A 19,250-nucleotide genomic window follows, 5' to 3' on the forward strand; every position below is an offset into this window, starting at 1 on the left:
GCAGCAGCAGCCTTAGCGTCCCATGCCCGTCTCTGGGGTCCCGCACTGATAAGCCGCGGCTCACGCCCGTCTCTGGAGCTCCTTTAAGCAGCGCCTTAATCCCCTCTCCTCACGCACCAGGAAACAAAGAGGCAAGAAAAGTCTCTTGCTCTTCGGCAGCTCCAGACTTTTTTCCAGACTCCCTCCCGGCTAGCTGTGGCGCACTACCCCACTTCAGGCTGTGTTCACGCCGCTAACCCCAGTCCTCTCCCTGGGATCCGATCTCCAAAGCCCGAACCTCAGCTCCCAGCCCCCGCCCACCCCGGTGGGTGAGCAGACAAGCCTCTCAGGCTGGTGAGTGCTGGTCTGCACCGATCCTCTGTGAGGGAATCTCTCCGCTTTGCCCTCTGCACCCCTATTGCTGCGCTCTCCTCCATGGTGCCGAAGCTTCCCCCCTCCGCCACCCACAGTCTCCGCCCACGAAGGGGCTTCCTAGTGTGTGGAAACCTTTCCTCCTTCACAGCTCCCTCCCACTGTTGCAGGTTCCATCTCTATTCTTTTGTCTCTGTTTTTTCTTTTGCCCTACTCAGGTACGTGGGGAGTTTCTTGCCTTTTGGGAGGTCTGAGGTCTTCTGCCAGCATTCAGTAGGTGTTCTGTAGGAGTTGTTCCACATATAGATGTATTTCTGAAGTACACGTCTTACTCTTCCGCCATCTTGAAGCTCCTCCGCTGATGTTTTTAAAAGGAAATTAGGGACTTCCCTGGTGGCGCAGTGGTTAAGAATCTTCCCGCCAATGCAGGGGACACAGGTTCGATCCCTGGTCCAGGAAGATCTCACATGCCGCGGAGCAACTAAGCCCATGCGCCACAGCTACTGAACCTGCGCTCTAGAGCCCGCGAACCACAACTACTGAAACCTGCGCGCCTAGAGCCCGTGCTCTACAACAGGAGAAGCCACCGCAATGAGAAGCCTATGCGCTGCAACAAAAAGTAGCCACCGCTGACTGCAACTAGAGAAAGCCCACACACAGCAATGAAGACCCAACACAGCCAAAAATAAATAAATTTATTAAAAAAAAAAAAAGGTAAGTTAGGCAAAGAGGACACCACTATATGTTTCTTGAGATTCCTTGGAAATAGAAGAGGCTGCTGTAGGAATAGACAGAGGAAGAGAAGTTGGGAGTTGAAGAAGAGTTGGAAGTTGAAAGAATAAACTCACAAGCACTTCCTAAGAAGTGAATATGCAGAGGGTACTATAATCACAAACACATAAAAGCAAACATTACAGAAAAGAAAACCATCAGGAGGTTTCAAAAAGAGGATGAAAAGCAAGAGGGCTAGAGCAGAGCTCTAGGAAGCAGTAATCAAGGGAATAGTGGGAAGTGGTACCTCCAAAATAGACATACAAAAATAGACACTTAAAAAGTTAAGTCTTATTCTCAGATTGAATAATGAGGAACAATGGAAAAAAGACAATGTTGCCACTGGCACTGGCTTAATACTTCCTTTAATAAGAACAGTACAGTGGGGCAAACGTACTCTTTTGGCTGACAAATAGGATTTTAAAGTTAATGGGGTCCTAAATGGAAGTTTAGAGTGATTCACTCATATACCAATAATTGTGGATCGAGGTATATTTTGGAAAGGCTATACTGTAGTTAACCTAACATTAAAGTTATTGATAAATAGAATTTTTTTATTGAAGTATAGTTGATTAACAATGTTGTGTTAGTTTCAGGTATATGATAAGTAGAATTTTACTAATCCTCCAAATATTTGAGATGACATAGAACAGGGTAAAAAGAGAAAAAAATTTTTAAGTTAAACAAGTGAGATTCAAGACAAAAAGAAAAAAATTAGACCATCAAAGCTTGTGACTTACAGATTTTTGGACTTCCTTTAATAGGAAACTTCACAATCATTTCCTGGGGATTTGTGCAGATGAAAACAAATGGAGAATCAGATTCTTGACTCATGTCTGGATACTGTGAAATATAAAAATAAAAAGTTCAGGCTAGTTGGAACAAATTTTGAATTTCAAGGAGATCAAAGGATGTCCCAGAATCCACCTCAACATTCTGATAATAGTACTCTCCATTACACAGTCAGGTAAAGAGGATTATGCTCAATAAGCAAGAACAAACCTTCAACTTTCCCCAGGCTTTAGCACAGTATTCTCATACAGTCTTTTGCCCACCATCTGTGACTTCCTATAATGGAAACAACTTCTTAAAAAAAGATGCCTGACATCTTCCCAGAGAATCAAAACTGACTAGTCTTTCAATATAAGTGACTGTGAGTTGGGAGATTCAGAGGTCTCCTTCAGGAACATCAGGCACCCCCAGGTTCAGCTCAAGTGAAACAGTGGAAGATTTAAGAAAAATAGAACATTTGTGGAAATTCTGCCAGAAACAATCAACAGAGCCCTTCTCTCACTAAAGGGAAGGAAGATGATTCATTCTGAAAGGTATGAACATGCCAAAGTTGTTTTGCTGGATGCATTCCAGACTCACTTAGGGTGAAAAGGTAATGGTAGAGCAATTCTGAAAATAATTTAGAAGCTTCCTTTGGATCTCATATCACAAAACAAATCTGTGTGAATACTTAGGACTTTTACTCTTTCTGCAAAGACAGACACAGAACGTGGAGTAAGACTATCTGGCCACACAATCACGACTTAAGGAACAACTGAGGTTGGCAGTAAGTGCTCTCTAGCAATGCCCAACTGACCTGGTATTTCATTATTTCCTATCTTGGGATGTCTTGTGTTTAGCACGTTGGATAAATACGACTCAAAAGCTGACTATGGCTGTGGGTCGGACTTCATCACCGGAGGAGCCTTTCTCCTAGTAATTAAAAAGTATGAAATTATTTTCCACTCTTATTCACCTGTTAAGATGTGTCCTCTAAGACATGAAAGGCTTTAAAGTAAAAATGGAGGCTTCAGTAAAATAAATAAGAAAATTCAAATGTCTCTGTAACTAGTGGAAGCATAAACAGCTAACTTCTTTACTGACTACTCTGTCCTAATGCTGTGAAGAAACAGAAGGGATTTACAGTGGCTTTTAGTCCTGCCCACATACCATGGGTTTCTGTGTGGGACAGGTGTGGCATGTACTCTGATAAAACATAGCTTAATATCAAGTATCAGCCACATTTATATTCACGGGCACTCACAATTATATTCACATGAACATTCAAAATGCTCATGGTAGAAAATAAAGACTAAAGATGGAAGGAGAAACTTTCTTCTTTCCTTATCCTTTGAATCTTTAGAATGCAAAGAAAAGCAGGGTCAGCTGTTACAGTTGAGGTGCTCTGGGACAAATAAAACCAGAGGCTGCCATCAATTTCTTTAAACCTAATTCTACAGAGACCAGAGCAGCAACAGTCACCATTCACATCTCTTCGATTTTCCTGCTCTCTCTTCTCTGTGTCTTAGAGAGTGTCAAGGCAGAGGACAAACCTGCCAGGACTTCACAGCTCTGCTTTTCCAAAACGACAAGCCATTTCACTCCTCTGTCTTCCACATCAATAAATGTTCTCTCTCTACTGGATCAATCCCATTAACAAACATCCTTTCTATAATGTCTGCCGTAAAACAGAAACTCCCCAGACCCCACATTCTCCTCCAGCTGCTGCTCCATTTCTCAGATTCCTTTCAAAACAAGATTCATTAAAAGATTATCTATACACTCTGCCTCAAATTCGTCTCCTTCTGTTTGTTCTTGAATTCACTATAGAGAGGCTTTCACTCCCATCACTCCACCAAAACTGTTCTTGTAAAGGTTATCGTTCACTTCCATGCTGCCAAATCAAACGATCAATTCTCAGTTCTCATCTTAATTGATTTATGTAGAACTTGACAGAATTCTCCTCTCCCTCTTTCTTGAGCACATTCCTCACTTTGCTTCCAGGATACAATTCTCCTTCCGATGTTGCTTCTTCACTGACTGCTCCTCATTTCCCCATCCTTTAAATGCTGGAGTACTTCAAGAGTCAAACCTCAGACCTCATCTCTCTCTACATTCACAACCTTGGCTATTTCCTTCAGTCTCAAAGTTAAAAAATAAGGTCCTGAATTTGTAACTAGGAGAGGTGATCGATGTTAACTAAACTTATTGTGGTAATCATTTTGCAATATATAGATCATATATCAAATCTTCATGTTGTACAACCTTAAACTAATACAATGGTATATGCAATTATATCACAATAAAACAGGAAAAAAATAAGGTCCTGTAAATATAAATTAATACCACAATGAGATACCACTTTACTCTCACTAGGATGACTTATTATAAAACCAAACGAAAATAAAAAACAGGAAAAATAACAAGCATGGGTAAGGATGTGAAGAAACTGGAACCCTCATGCATTGCTGGTGTGAATGCAAAACGGTGCAGTTGCTGTGAAAAACAGTTCGGTGCTTCTTTTAAAAGTTAACCGTAAAAAAAAAAAAAAAAAAAAAAAGTTAACCGTAGAATGACTGTATGATCCAGCAATTCTACTTCTAGGTATATACTCAAAAGAACTGAAAGTAGGGATTCAGATATTTGTACACCAATGTTCACTGCAGCATTATTCACAATAGCCAATGGTTTCCACAATCCAAATGTCTAACGATAGATAAATGGATAAACAAAATATGGCATATACATACAATGGAATATTATTATGCCTTAAAAAGGAATGAAATTCTGATACATGCTACAACATGAATGAACCTAGAAAAATTATGCTAAGTGAAATAAACCATACACAAAAGGACAAATATTATACGAGTCTACTTATGTGAGATACTTAGAATAGACAAATTCGGGAATTCCCTGGTGGTCCAGTGGTTAGGACTTGGTGCTTTCACTGCCAGGGCTGGTGTACAATCCCAGGTCGGAGAACTAAGATCCCACAAGCAAAAAAAGATAAATTCATACAGAAAGGAAGTATAATAGAGGTTACTAGGGGCTGGGGGAAGGAGGAAAGAGGAGTTAGTATTCACTGGGTACAAAGTTTCTGTTTGAAATGATGAAAACTTCTGGAGATGGACGGTTGCACAACACTGTGAATGTACTTAATACGCCTGAATTGTGCAGTTAAAAATAGTTTAAACGGTAAGCTTATGTTATGTATATTTACTACAATAAAAATAAAATAAAATAAAAAATCAAGGTCCTGGATTTCCTTTCCAAACCTGCCCCTCTCTTAGTCATACCCCTTTAAAATAAATAGCTATTCCATCTTTCTAGTTGTTCACGTCAAAAACCCCACAACCAACCCACTGGGAAATCCTGTTAGCTCTACCTTCGAAAGATACCCAATAACTCACCACTTCTTTTTTTTTTATTTATTTATTTATTTTTTTCTTTTTTTTCTCACCACTTCTTAAGACCTCCATTGCTACTTCCCTGGTCCAGGCCATCACAATGTCTCCCTGGATTACCACAATAACTTCCTAATTGGTTTCTCTGTTTCTGCCCTTAACCTCCCTCTTGCCTATTCTCAACACAGCAGCCTGAGCTATTTTTTAAAAATATATCAGATCATGTCACTCCCCTGTTTAAAACTCTCCAATGGCTTTTCATCAGTCAGAATAAAAGACTAAGTCCTCACTATGACCTACAGGTCCCTAGACAATCTGGCCCCCATTTCCTCTCTGATGCCTTCTCCTACTACTCTCCCCACTTTCCACTCCAGCCACACAGGCTTCCTTGTTCCTGCCTCTGGATGTTTGTACTTGCTTACCTCTCTTCCTGGGATGCTTTCCCTGCTAGGTATCTACATGGTTTCCTCTCTCTTTCTTCAGGACTTTGTTTATATGTCAACTTCGTAGTGGGTCTTCTGGCACTCTTAACCCCCATCTCCTACCTTATTTTTTTTTTCTACAGCACTTACCATCATCTGATACTATGTAATTCACTTACTTAAATTTTTAAATTTGGACTTTCCTTACTAGGATAAAAGCTCCACAAAGGCAGGGATCTTTTGTCTGTTTCGTTTACTCCTCAGCACCTAGAATCATGCCTGGCACATAGTAGGCAATCAATAAATATTTGTTGGGGGCTTCCCTGGTGGCGCAGTGGTTGAGAATCTGCCTGCCAATGCAGGGGACACGGGTTCGAGCCCTGGTCTGGGAAGATCCCACATGCCGCAGAGCAACTAGGCCTGTGAGCCACAACTACTGAGCCTGCGCGTCTGGAGCCTGTGCTCCACAACAAGAGAGGCTGCGATAGTGAGAGGCCCGTGCACCGCGATGAAGATTGGCCCCCGCTTGCCGCAACTAGAGAAAGCCCTCGCACAGAAACGAAGACCCAACACAGCCAAAACTAAATAAATAAATAAATTAAAAAAAAATAGGCACTAAAAACTAGAATCAAAGCTAAATAAACAGGTTATAAAAAAAAAAAATAAATAAATAAATAAATAAATAAATATTTGTTGGATGAAAGAACAAAAAAATTTACCAACTTGTGCTTTTAAGTTATCTTAACCATGCTAAATATGCACATGCTGGGAACTGGACACTCTTAGGACTAAACTCTGGATAAAAGCAGGTGCTACTCTGTAACCTGTTATCCCTCAAGCTAAATTAGAACTTTTGTGTCTTGGCAAATGGCCAGTAAGGCCCTATGTTTAATGAAAACTACCCTGACATATATTAACAGAGTAAGAAAATGTCAAATAATGGGAAAAATGATGGATAAATGAAATTATAGAACAAGAGGTTCCTTGGACCCATTCATGCCTTACAATAAAAACTAAAATCAACTTTCCCAGCTGAATCTAAATGCAAGTTTCATGTGAATATTCCTTTTCCTAAGGTCTATCACTAAACTTCAGGAGGCTTACAAGAAACAGAGCTGAAGTGCAAAGAAGCCTACAGGAATAAAGAAAAGTAAGGCCTATGTGTTGGGAGAAGGGATTATTTTTCACGGTAAAATGCATTAAAGCAAAGTCAGCTTGGCAGAGCCTCAGTACCTGCAAAAAAGTATAATCTCTGCAACTGGGTCTTAGACATGACAGACCACATTAAACACCAACAAGACTTACAAGAAAGGGATTTTTGGTTTGAAAGTCAAAAGACTAAAATGCAGCTGACTCAAAGAAAGAGTAAATTAAGAAAAAGGAGGTTCATATTTGTGAAGAACGTGAATAAACTCTCGATGTCATATCCAATTTAGAGAGGATGCTAGACTAAGGGTCACTGAGATGGCACAACAGATAGGATAGGGAATGTGGGTTATAAGACCAAGCAACTCAAAGCAACCATTTAAATTCAGTAATAGACTCCTCAGGACACTGCTGTTCTTGCCTTCAATAACATGACTCCTGGGCTTCCCTGGTGGTGCAGTGGTTGAGAATCCGCTTGCCAATGCAGGGGACACGGGTTCGAGCCCTGGTCTGGGAAGATCCCACATGCCGCGGAGCAACTGGGTCTGTGAGCCACAATTACTGAGCCTGCGCGTCTGGAGCCTGTGCTCCGCAACAAGAGAGGCCGCGACAGTGAGAGGCCCGCGCACCGTGATGAAGAGTGGCCCCCGCTTGCCACAATTAGAGAAAGCCCTCGCACAGAAATGAAGACCCAACACAGCCATAAATAAATAAATTAATTAAAAAAATAAAAATTAAAAAAAAAAAAAAATAACATGACTCCTATCACCTGGTTTCCAGCCTGACGATTGCGGGAGGTGGGCCTACTCTTCTTTCATGCCTCATAAGTTTCATAGCTGTCTAACACAACAGATAATTAACTACTAAACAGCCATTTTCTTCTCCAATCCAGAGGGAAATTGTTCACCAGTCATCTAGAAAACATTTCTCTTGCCATTTTCATAAGAGAAAAAAAAAGTTTAGTGGTTTTTGGCAACCACTACTGACTCAGAGCCAAGTGGGCATTTTCACCAACTCCACAAGCCTCCATTTAATCCTTGTACTGAAATGATCAGAAAGTCCTAAATGATGTCACTCTTCCCAACAAATCCCCAGATGACCTATATGTAAATCTTACACCTGTCTCCAGAGGACTAACAGCTAAAGCAAACATTTAAGAAGAAACTCATTGACAAAGAACATATATTTGCTGTCGGTTTTCTTGGTCTGAACTTTGAGGAACTAGATAGGACATGAAATCAGGCTCTGAAATCTAGTTAGCTGAAAACCAACTCCAAGAAGATTGAGGTGATAATACTCAGAAAGAGAGAAGGAAATGAGTATGAAAAAAAAGGCCACAAGCACAACAGATCCAAAGAAGCATATCCTGAAAGCAACTGCGTTCCCTGATAAATAGTTCTCATTAAAAAAAAACATAGTTCTCATTTTCCTTCAAAGCAATTCAAGGTGTTTACAGGATAACTAGTACCTTGGGCCCCACTATACTGGAGGATAAGAGTTTTCTCACATCAGAGTTAACATATTGATCATGATACTTTGATGAGATGACTACTGCATATTTGACTGGAGTTGGATAAAGATCATGCCAATTGGCCCTAAGTGGGATAGCTGAACTCATGTACCAGTACCCAGTGCAAATTATGTGCCTAGTAGCAAATACAGAGGGTTCCAGCTCAATGCTACAGAGACCATCCATATTTGCTCCAGGTAACAGGAATAAGGGATAAGCAAGATGCAGCTTTTGGGTCTTCCAGACACTTGTGGAAGGTGATCTGGTTGAAGCCACACAGCATTGGTATCTTGGTCCCAGTGTGACTTTCTGTGCCCTTGGGAATCCTATCTATACTGAAACCTCCACACACAAAAGAACCCAAGAACTTATATTTTCTCTAAAATTAACCTCATAGATTTTCTGCCCTGATTCTTCAAGACCTAAATGGGAATCACCCATTCATGACAATTATTTTTGTGTTTTTTTGTTGTTGTTGTTGTTTTTTCATGACAATTTTTTTTGGTCTTAATTTGCATATAGCAGGCTTTCACTCCAACTTAAACTAGTAAGAACCAAAAGAAAATTTCTCTTAATTAAAGATGCTACATTGTAAGGTCCTTAACCATTCAAATCTACCCTAATATCTCAGAATGCTAAGACTCCTCTTGTGTTAAGCGCTCTGCCAATTTTAGATTTTTATCTCCCAATGGCTCGTCTGACTCAACTGAGAACAACTACTGAGGGAGAGCTCAGCGAATCCTTTGACACGAGTTAACATATCAAGGTAAGATCATTATCAAGTAATATAGTGTTATTAACAGCAACAATATCTCTTTATCAAATAACATGTGTTTTAGAACAAAACAGATTAAAATATTTTTAAAAGTCCAAATGGAAAATCATAGAAAAACTGATTTTTGTATGGTGATCACATACTACAGAACATCTCTCCTTTACTGCTACAATACAGGCTTCCTTTGCCACACAGCTCCTTTATTTTAAAAAGTCATTTTCCTTAAAAGAAAATTCTCTTCTTATGTATACCCCATCTAGACTAATGGTACTACCATTTAGCCCCTCACCACAGCCAGAAACCAAAGTTTATCTTAGACTTCTTTCTCTCACCCTTCACATCCAATCAAATCACCAAGTCCTATAGACTTTATCTCCTAAACATTTCAAACATCTGTTCCTTTCTTTCCAACTCAACTGCCAGAGCATTGTTGCTGGCCTCCATCATGCCTCCACCTGGACAATCATGATAATTTCCTAACTCATCTACTTGTTTTCAGGCTTGCCTCATCCAGTCCATCTTTCCTGCTGCTGCCAGAACAATCTTTCTAAAATGTACATCTTATTATCTTATTACATCACTTACATGGTTGCTTTCAGAATACAAGTCAAATTCTTTAACATAGCATTTAAGGGTTTTCATATATCAACCAGTGCCTGCCCCTCAATTTATTGTCACCACCGTTAAGTGAACACCTACTAAGTGCCAAGCTATATGCTAGGACACTGGAGACAACAAGGTGAGCTGCCATAGATGGTGACTTAAAGGAACTACATGTGAACATATAATTACCAAAAAGAAAAAAAAAAAGGTTAAAAATGTAAAAAGAAATATGAACACAGTAGCCCAGAGAAGGAAGTGATTAATCGTGTCAGGGAGGAAATGGGTTGAGGTCAGAGAAGACTCTACAGGAGACAGGGACACCTGAGCTCTTTCAAAGAATGAATAGAACTCTCATGGGGGACAAAAGCATGGAGACATAGGAAGGTATATCCAACCTGGATGACAAGTGTCTAGTCACTAGACTTCCCACCTTCAGTTTCTTCACTGCAATCCATCTTCCACATTGTTGCCAGATTCATTTTCTGGCTCCGATGACCTTCAAAACACCCCTCCCCAATCCCACAACGGACTAGAGAAAGAAGTCTTACCTCTGTAGCCTATCACTCAAAGCTATCTACCATCTGATCACAACATACCTTTCCATTCAACAAAGTGGTTTGCTATTATTCTCCATACAGGCCCATGACTTTCCACCTCATATTACTCCCTCTCCCTTAGAATATGCTTTCCTGCCATGGAAGGAGGAAGACTTGAACAGCAACCCCAATTCTACCATTTACTGACTGACAGTACGCAAGTTATCTTAACTCTGAGTCTTAAGTTCTCTTATCTCTAAAAGAGGAGTAATGATACCTTGCTTGGTATCAAGTTGTTGTGAGGATTAGAAAATAACATATGTAATAGGTCTGGCACATAATAACTGATCAAAAAGTGATAGATTTTATCATTAATACGCTTCAAGGCTAATTCAAAAGCCACATTCCTAAGATGTTCAACATTGCTAATTATTAGAGAAATGCAAATCACAACTACAATGAACTACCACCTCACACCAGTCAGAATGGCCATCATTAAAAAGTCTACAAATAACAAATGCTGGAGAGGGTATGGAGAAAAAGGAACCCTCCTACACTGTTGGTGGGAATTTAAGTTGATGCAGCCACTATTCAAAACAGTATGAGGTTCCTCAGAACACTAAAAACAGAATTACCATATGATTCAGCAATCCCACTCCTGGGTACGTACCTGGACAAAATCATAATTCAAAAAGATACATGCACTCCTATGTTCATAGCAGCACTATTTACAATAGCCAAGACGTGGAAACAACCTAAATGTCCACTGACAGATGAGTGGATAAAGAAGATGTGGTACATACATACAATGGAATACTACTCAGCCATAAAAAAGAGCAAAATAATGCCATTTGCAGCAACATGGATGCAACTAGAGATTATCATACTAAGTGAAGTAAGTCAGAAAGAGAAAGACAAATACCGTATGATATCACTTTTATGTGGAATCTAAAATATGGCACAAGTGAACCTACCTACGAAACAGAAACAGACTCACAGACATAGAGAACAGACTTGTGGTTGCCAAGGGGGAGGATGGGTGGGGGACGGATGGACTGGGAGTTTGGGGTTAGTAGACGCAAACTATTACATATATTGGGTTGGCCAAAAAGTTCGTTCGGGTCGTCCAGTGACATTGTACAAAAACCCGAACGAACTTTTTGGCCAAACCAATAGAATGAATAAACAACAAGGTCCTACTGTATAGCACAGGGAACTATATTCAATATCCTGGGATAAACCATAATGGAAAAGAATATAAAAAAGAATGGATATATGTGTATAACCGAGTCACTCTGCTATACAACCAAAATTAACACAACATTGTAAATCAACTATACTTCAATAAAAAAATAAATTTTAAAAAATATATAGGGACTTCCCTGGTGGCACAGTGGATAAGAAACTGCCTGCCAATGCAGAGGACACGGGTTCGAGCCCTGGTCCAAGAAGATCCCACATGCCGCGGAGCAACTAAGCCCGTGTGCCACAACTACTGAGCCTGCACTCTAGAGCCCGCAAGCCACAACTACTGAGCCGATGTGCCACCACTACTGAAGCCCACATGCCTAGAGCCCGTGCTCCACAACAAGAGAAGCCACTGCAATGAGAAGCCACCTCACCACAGCTAGAGAAAGCCCATGCGCAGCAAGGAAGACCCATCGCAGCCTAAAATAAATAAACAAATTTAAAAAAAAATATATATATATAAACGGCTAGTAAATATTTGAAGAGAAGATAAATGTCACCAATGATCAGGAAAATTAAATGAAAGTAACAAAATATGTTTTCACCCACTTTATTAGCAGAAATTAAATTGATCATTATTATTATTATTATTATTTTTGAAATTCACGTTCTTTTATTTATTTATTTATTTATTTATGACTGTGTTGAGTCTTCGTTTCTGTGCGAGGGCTTTCTCTAGTTGCGGCAAGTGGGGACCACTCTTCATCGCGGTGCGCGGGCCTCTCACTATCGCGGCCTCTCTTGTTGCGGAGCACAGGCTCCAGACGCACAGGCTCAGTAGTTGTGGCTCACGGGCCTAGTTGCTCCGTGGCATGTGGGATCTTCCCAGACCAGGGCTCGAACCCGTGTCCCCTGCATTGGCAGGCAGATTCTCAACCACTGCACCACCAGGGAAGCCCGATCATTATTATTATTATTAATTTTTTTTTTTTTTTTGGCTGTGTTGGGTCTTTGTTGATGCACGCGGGCTAAGCAGAGAGTGGGGGCTACTCTTCGTTGCAGTGCCCGGGCTTCTCATTGGGTGGCTTCTCCTGTTGCAGAGCACAGGCTCTAGGCACGCGGGCTTCAGTAGTTGTGGCACTCAGGCTCAGCAGTTGTGGCTCGCGGGCTCTAGAGCACAGGCTCAGTAGTTGTGGCACACGGGCTTAGTTGCTCCGCGGCATGTGGGATCTTCCCGGAGCAGGGCTCGAACCTGTGTCCCCTGCATTGGCGGGTGGATTCTTAACTACTGCGTCACCAGGGAAGCCCTAAATTGATTATTAATAACCAGTTTTGGTCAGGGTATTGGTATAGGAAAGACTCACACCATCGGTGGAATTTTAAATTAGATCCCTCTTTAAGAATGGTAACTTACCAGTTTGTATCAAAGTTTAAATGTATGTATCTTAGACCCTTAAGTTCTACTTCTCAGAATCTATCCTGAAGAAATACTGAGTCCCCGTAGGGAAAACAAAAAAAAACGCCACATTCTGAAGTCTTCTTCCCACCTGGAAGCAACCTTTCCCTCCTTTAAATTCCTCAGAGGCAGTCCTTACTTCTCTTAAGACAGTTATCTTTGCTTTTTATTTTGTATTTGGTTGTTTACAAATTTGGTTGTATACATATCTTATCTACCTAGTGGTCTTTCAAACATTCTGAGGACAGAACCCATGGCTGATTCACCTTTTTATTTCTCTTAGGTCTAAAACAATGTCTGATTTATGGTAGGCACTCAAATATTTACTGATCTATAAATAATTAAGAAAATCTTAAGAATTATAAGTTCATTTTCAGATGTAAAGCTAAACATTAAAGAATTTACATAAATGCACAAGAGTGTTAATATCCCCTTCTTCTCTTCAGGATAAGAAACAGAAAGCATGGGACTTCCCTGGTGGCACAATGAGAGCCTTCTCAAGCCACTGCAATGAGAAGCCTGCGCACCGCAACGAAGAGTAGCCCCTGCTCGCCGCAACTAGAGAAAGCCCGCATGCAGCGACAAAGACCCAATGCAGCCATATAAATAGATAAATACATTTTTTTAAAATTTTTAAAAAAAGAAACAGAAAGCATAATGCTTCCCGGATTATTTAAAAATGAGCATGGCTGTCCTCAACTCATCAAGTGGGCACTTGACACCCAGGTTGCAAACAACTCTAAAGACAGTCTGTTCTGACCTAGAAACTCAAGTAAATATTCTAGTCTTGGTGAGAATTCTGAAAATACATCCCCTGTCTCCCTCACGTGAGCTATGATGTTAAAGAACTGCTTAGGGTTGGGCTAGCTGTTGCAGACACAAAGTTCCCCCCTTTGTTGGGTCTCAGATGCAGCCCTCACAATCCCTTAGGAATCATACATTTTAGGTCTATGAATTGGCAGGTTTTCTTAGTAAAACAGAGAGGACGTTTTCACATAATTTAAAAGAGAATTTGGGGACTCTGCATTTTTCAACGCCAATGCCTGGTTTGAATACTGACTATTATTTCCTTCATTCTCTAATTTCTCATCTCTCAGACAATCCTTTGGTGATAGAAACCGATGATTTCCACACATGAAGTGATATAAGCAATCTTCCTGAAGATCTGTATCGCATGGATACTCATATAAAAAGGAACAAGTAATACACTCTTCCCCACTGGAAGACAGTAATTCTTTTGCTGATGTCAATTTGTAGGCACCCAGCAGTAGAACTGCCTCAGCGTAATTCCTTAAATACAGGATCTTGGCTATTACAAAAGCCATAAGATCAAATGGACTAAAAGGTCAGTAAGCTGGCAGGAGAAGAATGGATTCAGTACAAAAGAAGTAGAATAATCAATGACCTCAGAGATTTCAGACAAATCAGATTTTCTATTGAAGGCAGAGATATAAATAGCACAAACACAATACAGACACATAGAAACAAAAGCCACCAACTCAACTTTCTGTTTGACAACTTGTTAGGTCTAGAGAACTGTTCAAACCACAGCTGCTAATGGTTATGGATTTGGCAATCAAAATGTCTTTGTTAAAAAAAAGGTTTTAACTGCCTTACTATTGAGGTTACAAACCACAGCCTTGATGCATTGTTGCAGTCAACATCCTCCCTGCTGTTTTTGAGAGCTTACATCTGCTGCTGGCAGATAAAACCCTGGCAAGGCATGGGCTTCTTCCAGGGGAGTACAGGAGAAGTTTTAACTAGATGGCTCTCATCTACCTTTCTTTCCTGAGTTGAGCCTACAGCCTTTGCTGTATCATTCCTACCTTGTTTAGGTAGATCCCCTGCCATTACTCAGGAGGACTGATGGTCTAGCAGGATTTTTTTCTGGCACAAATCGGCCATGCCAGCCATACTACTTTAGAAGATAAAAGGAAGATGAGTTCTTAGCTCAGGGGAAAGCACTTTAAGCACATATTTTTAAAGCCACTTACAGTGTGCTGCACTTGATTTTAAACAACCACTAATAAAACCTTTTCTATTATTTTTTTTTTTAAGAAACTAAATGATCACACTATGCCAAAAAATAGTGAGGGCTTAGTATATTTTAACTTATCAAAGAAAGGCCAAGAATGAAAGGTCAGGAAGTAAATTACTGAGTTTCTTTGGGGAAGGAAAAAGTTAGGAACAAGATGGAGAATTAAAACATGGTTCCAAGTCACACAGGAGATTAGTTTCAGTTGAAATAAAAATTACTAGATCCACACTGGTTTTCAAAGAAAATACGGGACTTCCCTGGTAGTCCAGAGGTTAGGACTCCGCACTACCACTTAAGGAGGCACGGGTTCGATCCCTGGTCAAGGAACTAAGATCCCGCAGGCCCCGCAGTGCAGCCAAAAAAGTAAAAAAAAAAAAAAGGAAAATGCAATTCAGCTGGGTGACGAGGAATGAGTGTGAAGATGCAGAAAGAAGACATAAGTCAGGAAACTGTTTAACTGTTTCCTGGATCATTCTCCCTCAGTGAACTGACCTATGAGGACAAAAAAACCCAAACATACTTAGGCTAGCACTTGCTAACTATATATATACCACAAGATACCAGTATGCAAATATGTTGGTGGGGGTTGTTGTGGTCAGAAAGGTATGAGAACACTGCATATTACATCCACCAGATAAATCAGAGAATTGTATCAGAGTCAAAATGCGCACCAGCACATTCAGGGCTCTGAGAAATTCTGCAGTAAACAAATTTGTTTAATCCAAATAAATTTTCCAAATGTGTGTGTCAACAGAAACCCCTCACCCCCCTTTCTTTCCAGAGAACACCTATGCCATGGAATAGTTTGGGGAATGCTAGTCTAGGGGTATTACTCCTAAACTCTCAACTCATTCTTGAAAAAACTAGAACAACATTGCTAAAACAGACTAAGCAATCATAATTCTTACATCACAGAACCCTAGCTCAAACAGAGACAGGTAGATTACCAAAGGTGCTCGAGACATTTTCCAAAAGACAGCCAAATACCAAAGCTACGACCTTTAAACGTGGTAAGATCCTTACTCAATAAATAATCCCCAAATAGGGCTAATATCAATTCTGAATACATTCATGTGCTACTCTCAAACACAGAAAAGAAACAATGGGGAAAAGCCACAGAAAAGCTGACCATAGGGAAAATGGATATGGGACTCCTGTATGATGAAACCTCATGGCTTTTGGCATTTTAGGATATTCTAATGTCATACACATCAGGGAAATTCATAAAGAGTTGCCAAGACCTCCATCTGGGAACATATGGGAGGATTCCTACACTTCTATGTGCTGCCCTCAGCATCCTCAGGATAAAAGACAGAATATAAACTCAGGTAGGAGTATCATGCTGACCTGAAAGAGAGGTACCCTTGAGAAACCAAAAAGATTTGTTTTGTTAATTATATTTCTAATTCCCATAAGCCTTGTGGTACTCTATAGATTAGGACTACAGCCGCCTACCCTTCTCAACACAAATTTGTGGCAGAAAGAAGATTGGTTAACTGCCTAGAAATTGAATTCATTTGACCTTGTATCAAGTGGTGGTCTGCTTGATAAACAAATGAGAAAATAAGGGAAGGCCCCTGGCCAAAACACCACCCACACTGCCAGATGCTCCTCAGTTCTCTTTTAGAATGCAAATAGCCTCATAAGAAAATATAATACATCAAGTGATACTAAGCTCTTCATGAGTCTCTAAAACTGTAAAGCCTACACCAATGTAAGGAATTTTTACAATTATTACTTCTAGAATGAAAAAAAGGGAGGAGAGGAAAGAAGACATTGAAAAAAATCAGCAAAAGGTCCATAGATAGATAGAACAGGCACAAGGTTGTGGAAAACAAAGGGCCTCCATGTATCTACACTTTTGCCTAGGTCTAGATCAGGTACTAAGAGCAGAACAAAAGGGTTGGAGTCAAAATTCACACTTTGTTATACAGCAGAAACTAACACACCATTGTAAAGCAATTATACTCCAATAAAGATGTTAAAAAAAACACACACAAAATTCACACCAAAACGCGAGCACTGTACTCATATACATATAAAGTAATCAGAAAAGGGCTGAGGAGGCAATCCACAAGAAAATGAAAGACAGAAAACTAGAGGGACTTCCCTTGTGGTCCAGTGGTTAAGATTGTGCTCCCAGTGCAGATCCCTAGTCGGGGAACTAAGATCATGCATGCCGCACGGCGCAGCATAAAAAAAAAAGAATAGAGACAGAAAACTAGAGGGATAATAATTACTGGCTAAAACCTGTGAGGAATGAACAGAGGGAGTGAGATGGATGGGAACAGTATTTTGTTTTGTTTTGTTTTTTTAAAGCAGACACTGGGACTTCCCTGGTGGCGCAGTGGTTAAGAATCCGCCTGCCAATGCAGGGGACACGGGTTCGAGCCCTGGTCCGGGAAGATCCCACATGCAGCGGAGCAACTAAGCCCGTGTGCCACAACTACTGAGCCTGTGCTCTAGAGCCCGCGAGCCACAACTACTGAGCCCGTGTGCCACAACTACTGAAGCCCGTGTGTCTAGAGCCCGTGCTAAGCAACAAGAGAAGCCAGTGCAATGAGAAGCCTGCGCACCGCAATGAAGAGTAGGCCCCGCTCACCGCAACTAGAGAAAGCCTGCGTGCAGCAACAAAGACCTAATGCAGCCAAAAATAAATAAATAAATAAATAAATAAATAAATAAATACACCTATTTTAAAAAAAAAGCAGACACTAATAGCAGTAATGAAAGGCACAGAAGAGTCTGCAAAGCAAAGAATTTACTGAGAAAATTAAGCTGAAGAATATGTTCTTAAGCACAGTGATGGAACCGCTATTGCGTAAAGTAACTGTTCAAAAAACAGGAAAACCATACTGTTAGGTAAGACTTTTTAGGCTTTAAGGATGGTCTTTCCCACTTTGGATTCCTGCTAGACTAAACATAAGGTTCTAAATTTCAAGAATTTTCCAATTAAGCTAAAGTCCTTCAGCTCCCTCTGCTGTTCAAAAATGTACTCTAGTTACATCAGTTCAATCTTCAGTAATCAAAATAAATAAAAATACATACATACAATATGTACATACAAACACACACACACACCCAAAGCTGGCACGGTCCAGGCAATCAGAGTTCAAACATACTTGTCTTTCATGAATTCTCTGGTCTGGACCAAACGTTCCAGAGTAAGTAATAACAAATTCTACCATTCCCACTACCTAATTGAAATAATTCAAGGAATAACGCAGGATTTCTTTGCCAAGAGCAGAAGTTTTATTAAGGGATGAGGACTCTACACTATTAACTGGATTGAGGCAATAGCTTTTTAGGCAGAAATGTATATGTACCAGTCCTCCACACACTAGGAACCAAAGCATCACTAAATTTTTTCCATTTCTCCCATGGTCTTTTCTCTCCCCAATATTCCCTCCTTAGAAGATTCTCCTCACATGTCTAAATTCAGTTTCTAGCTCCTTACTATATACAGGATACTCTGAGTTGAAGGACCTACAGGTCAGCTACTGTGGCAAACAAAGCATCTGTCCCAGAGAAATACTCTTTACTCACCTGATTCTTAAATTGCTTCTGGGACAAGCAGTCAGTTAGGTCCACACAGCCCAGAAGACAACCTGATGGATAGTCATTGGGAAATTCCACATCTAAATCGAGAATAACAGAAGGATTACATAAATTTCTTCTTTGTGACCCTGGAACTCACAAATCTGTCTTCAGTTCTGAACAAATCGCTTTCTCTATTATCTATTTATGGACATAAGGAAAACAATGAGGCTTTTTACTTGGCACAACTGTTTGTATTTTAGCAAAACATTTAGTGAGTAGCTGGCTTAGTCCACTATCCACATCCTAAACTATAGGAAAAGAAGCCTCATACCATTGAAGTTCAAGGACCCCACAACTTCACTCGAAACAAATCAATTCCACTATACCCAACTGGATCAGACTAGAGTTTGGTGGTGACGGGCTCTGGAAACAAGCTTGAGGTGTCAAGAGAAAAACATAAAAATGCAGTTAAGAAACATAAGAATGTCAAAACATGAATTTTAAAGAACCCAGGGACTTCCCTGGCGGTCCAGTGGTTAAGACTCTGCACTTCCACTGCAGAGGGCGTGGGTTCGATCCCTGGTCAGGGAACTAAGATCCTGAATGCTGCAGGTGCACACACCCCCAAATAATAATAATAATAAAAATAAAAATAGAGGCTTCCCTGGTGGCACAGTGGTTGGGAGTCTGCCTGCCAGTGCAGGGGACACGGGTTCGAGCCCTGCTCTGGGAGGAT

General features: G+C 40.5%; 1 protein-coding gene across 1 annotated transcript in view; it reads right to left on the minus strand.

The window, feature by feature from the left end:
* TRIP4 (thyroid hormone receptor interactor 4) overlaps positions 1 to 19,250 on the minus strand; it is a 68,684-nt gene that overhangs the window by 12,554 nt on the left and 36,880 nt on the right. The window contains exons 11-12 of the mRNA XM_036840452.1: positions 18,521 to 18,612; positions 1,863 to 1,965 (exon numbers count right to left, since the gene is read on the minus strand). Coding sequence (XP_036696347.1) covers positions 1,863 to 1,965; positions 18,521 to 18,612 — 195 coding nt within the window. The remainder of the gene's footprint in view (positions 1 to 1,862; positions 1,966 to 18,520; positions 18,613 to 19,250) is intronic.

The sequence above is a fragment of the Balaenoptera musculus genome, chromosome 2, assembly GCF_009873245.2.
Source record: "Balaenoptera musculus isolate JJ_BM4_2016_0621 chromosome 2, mBalMus1.pri.v3, whole genome shotgun sequence".
NCBI lineage: Eukaryota > Metazoa > Chordata > Mammalia > Artiodactyla > Balaenopteridae > Balaenoptera > Balaenoptera musculus.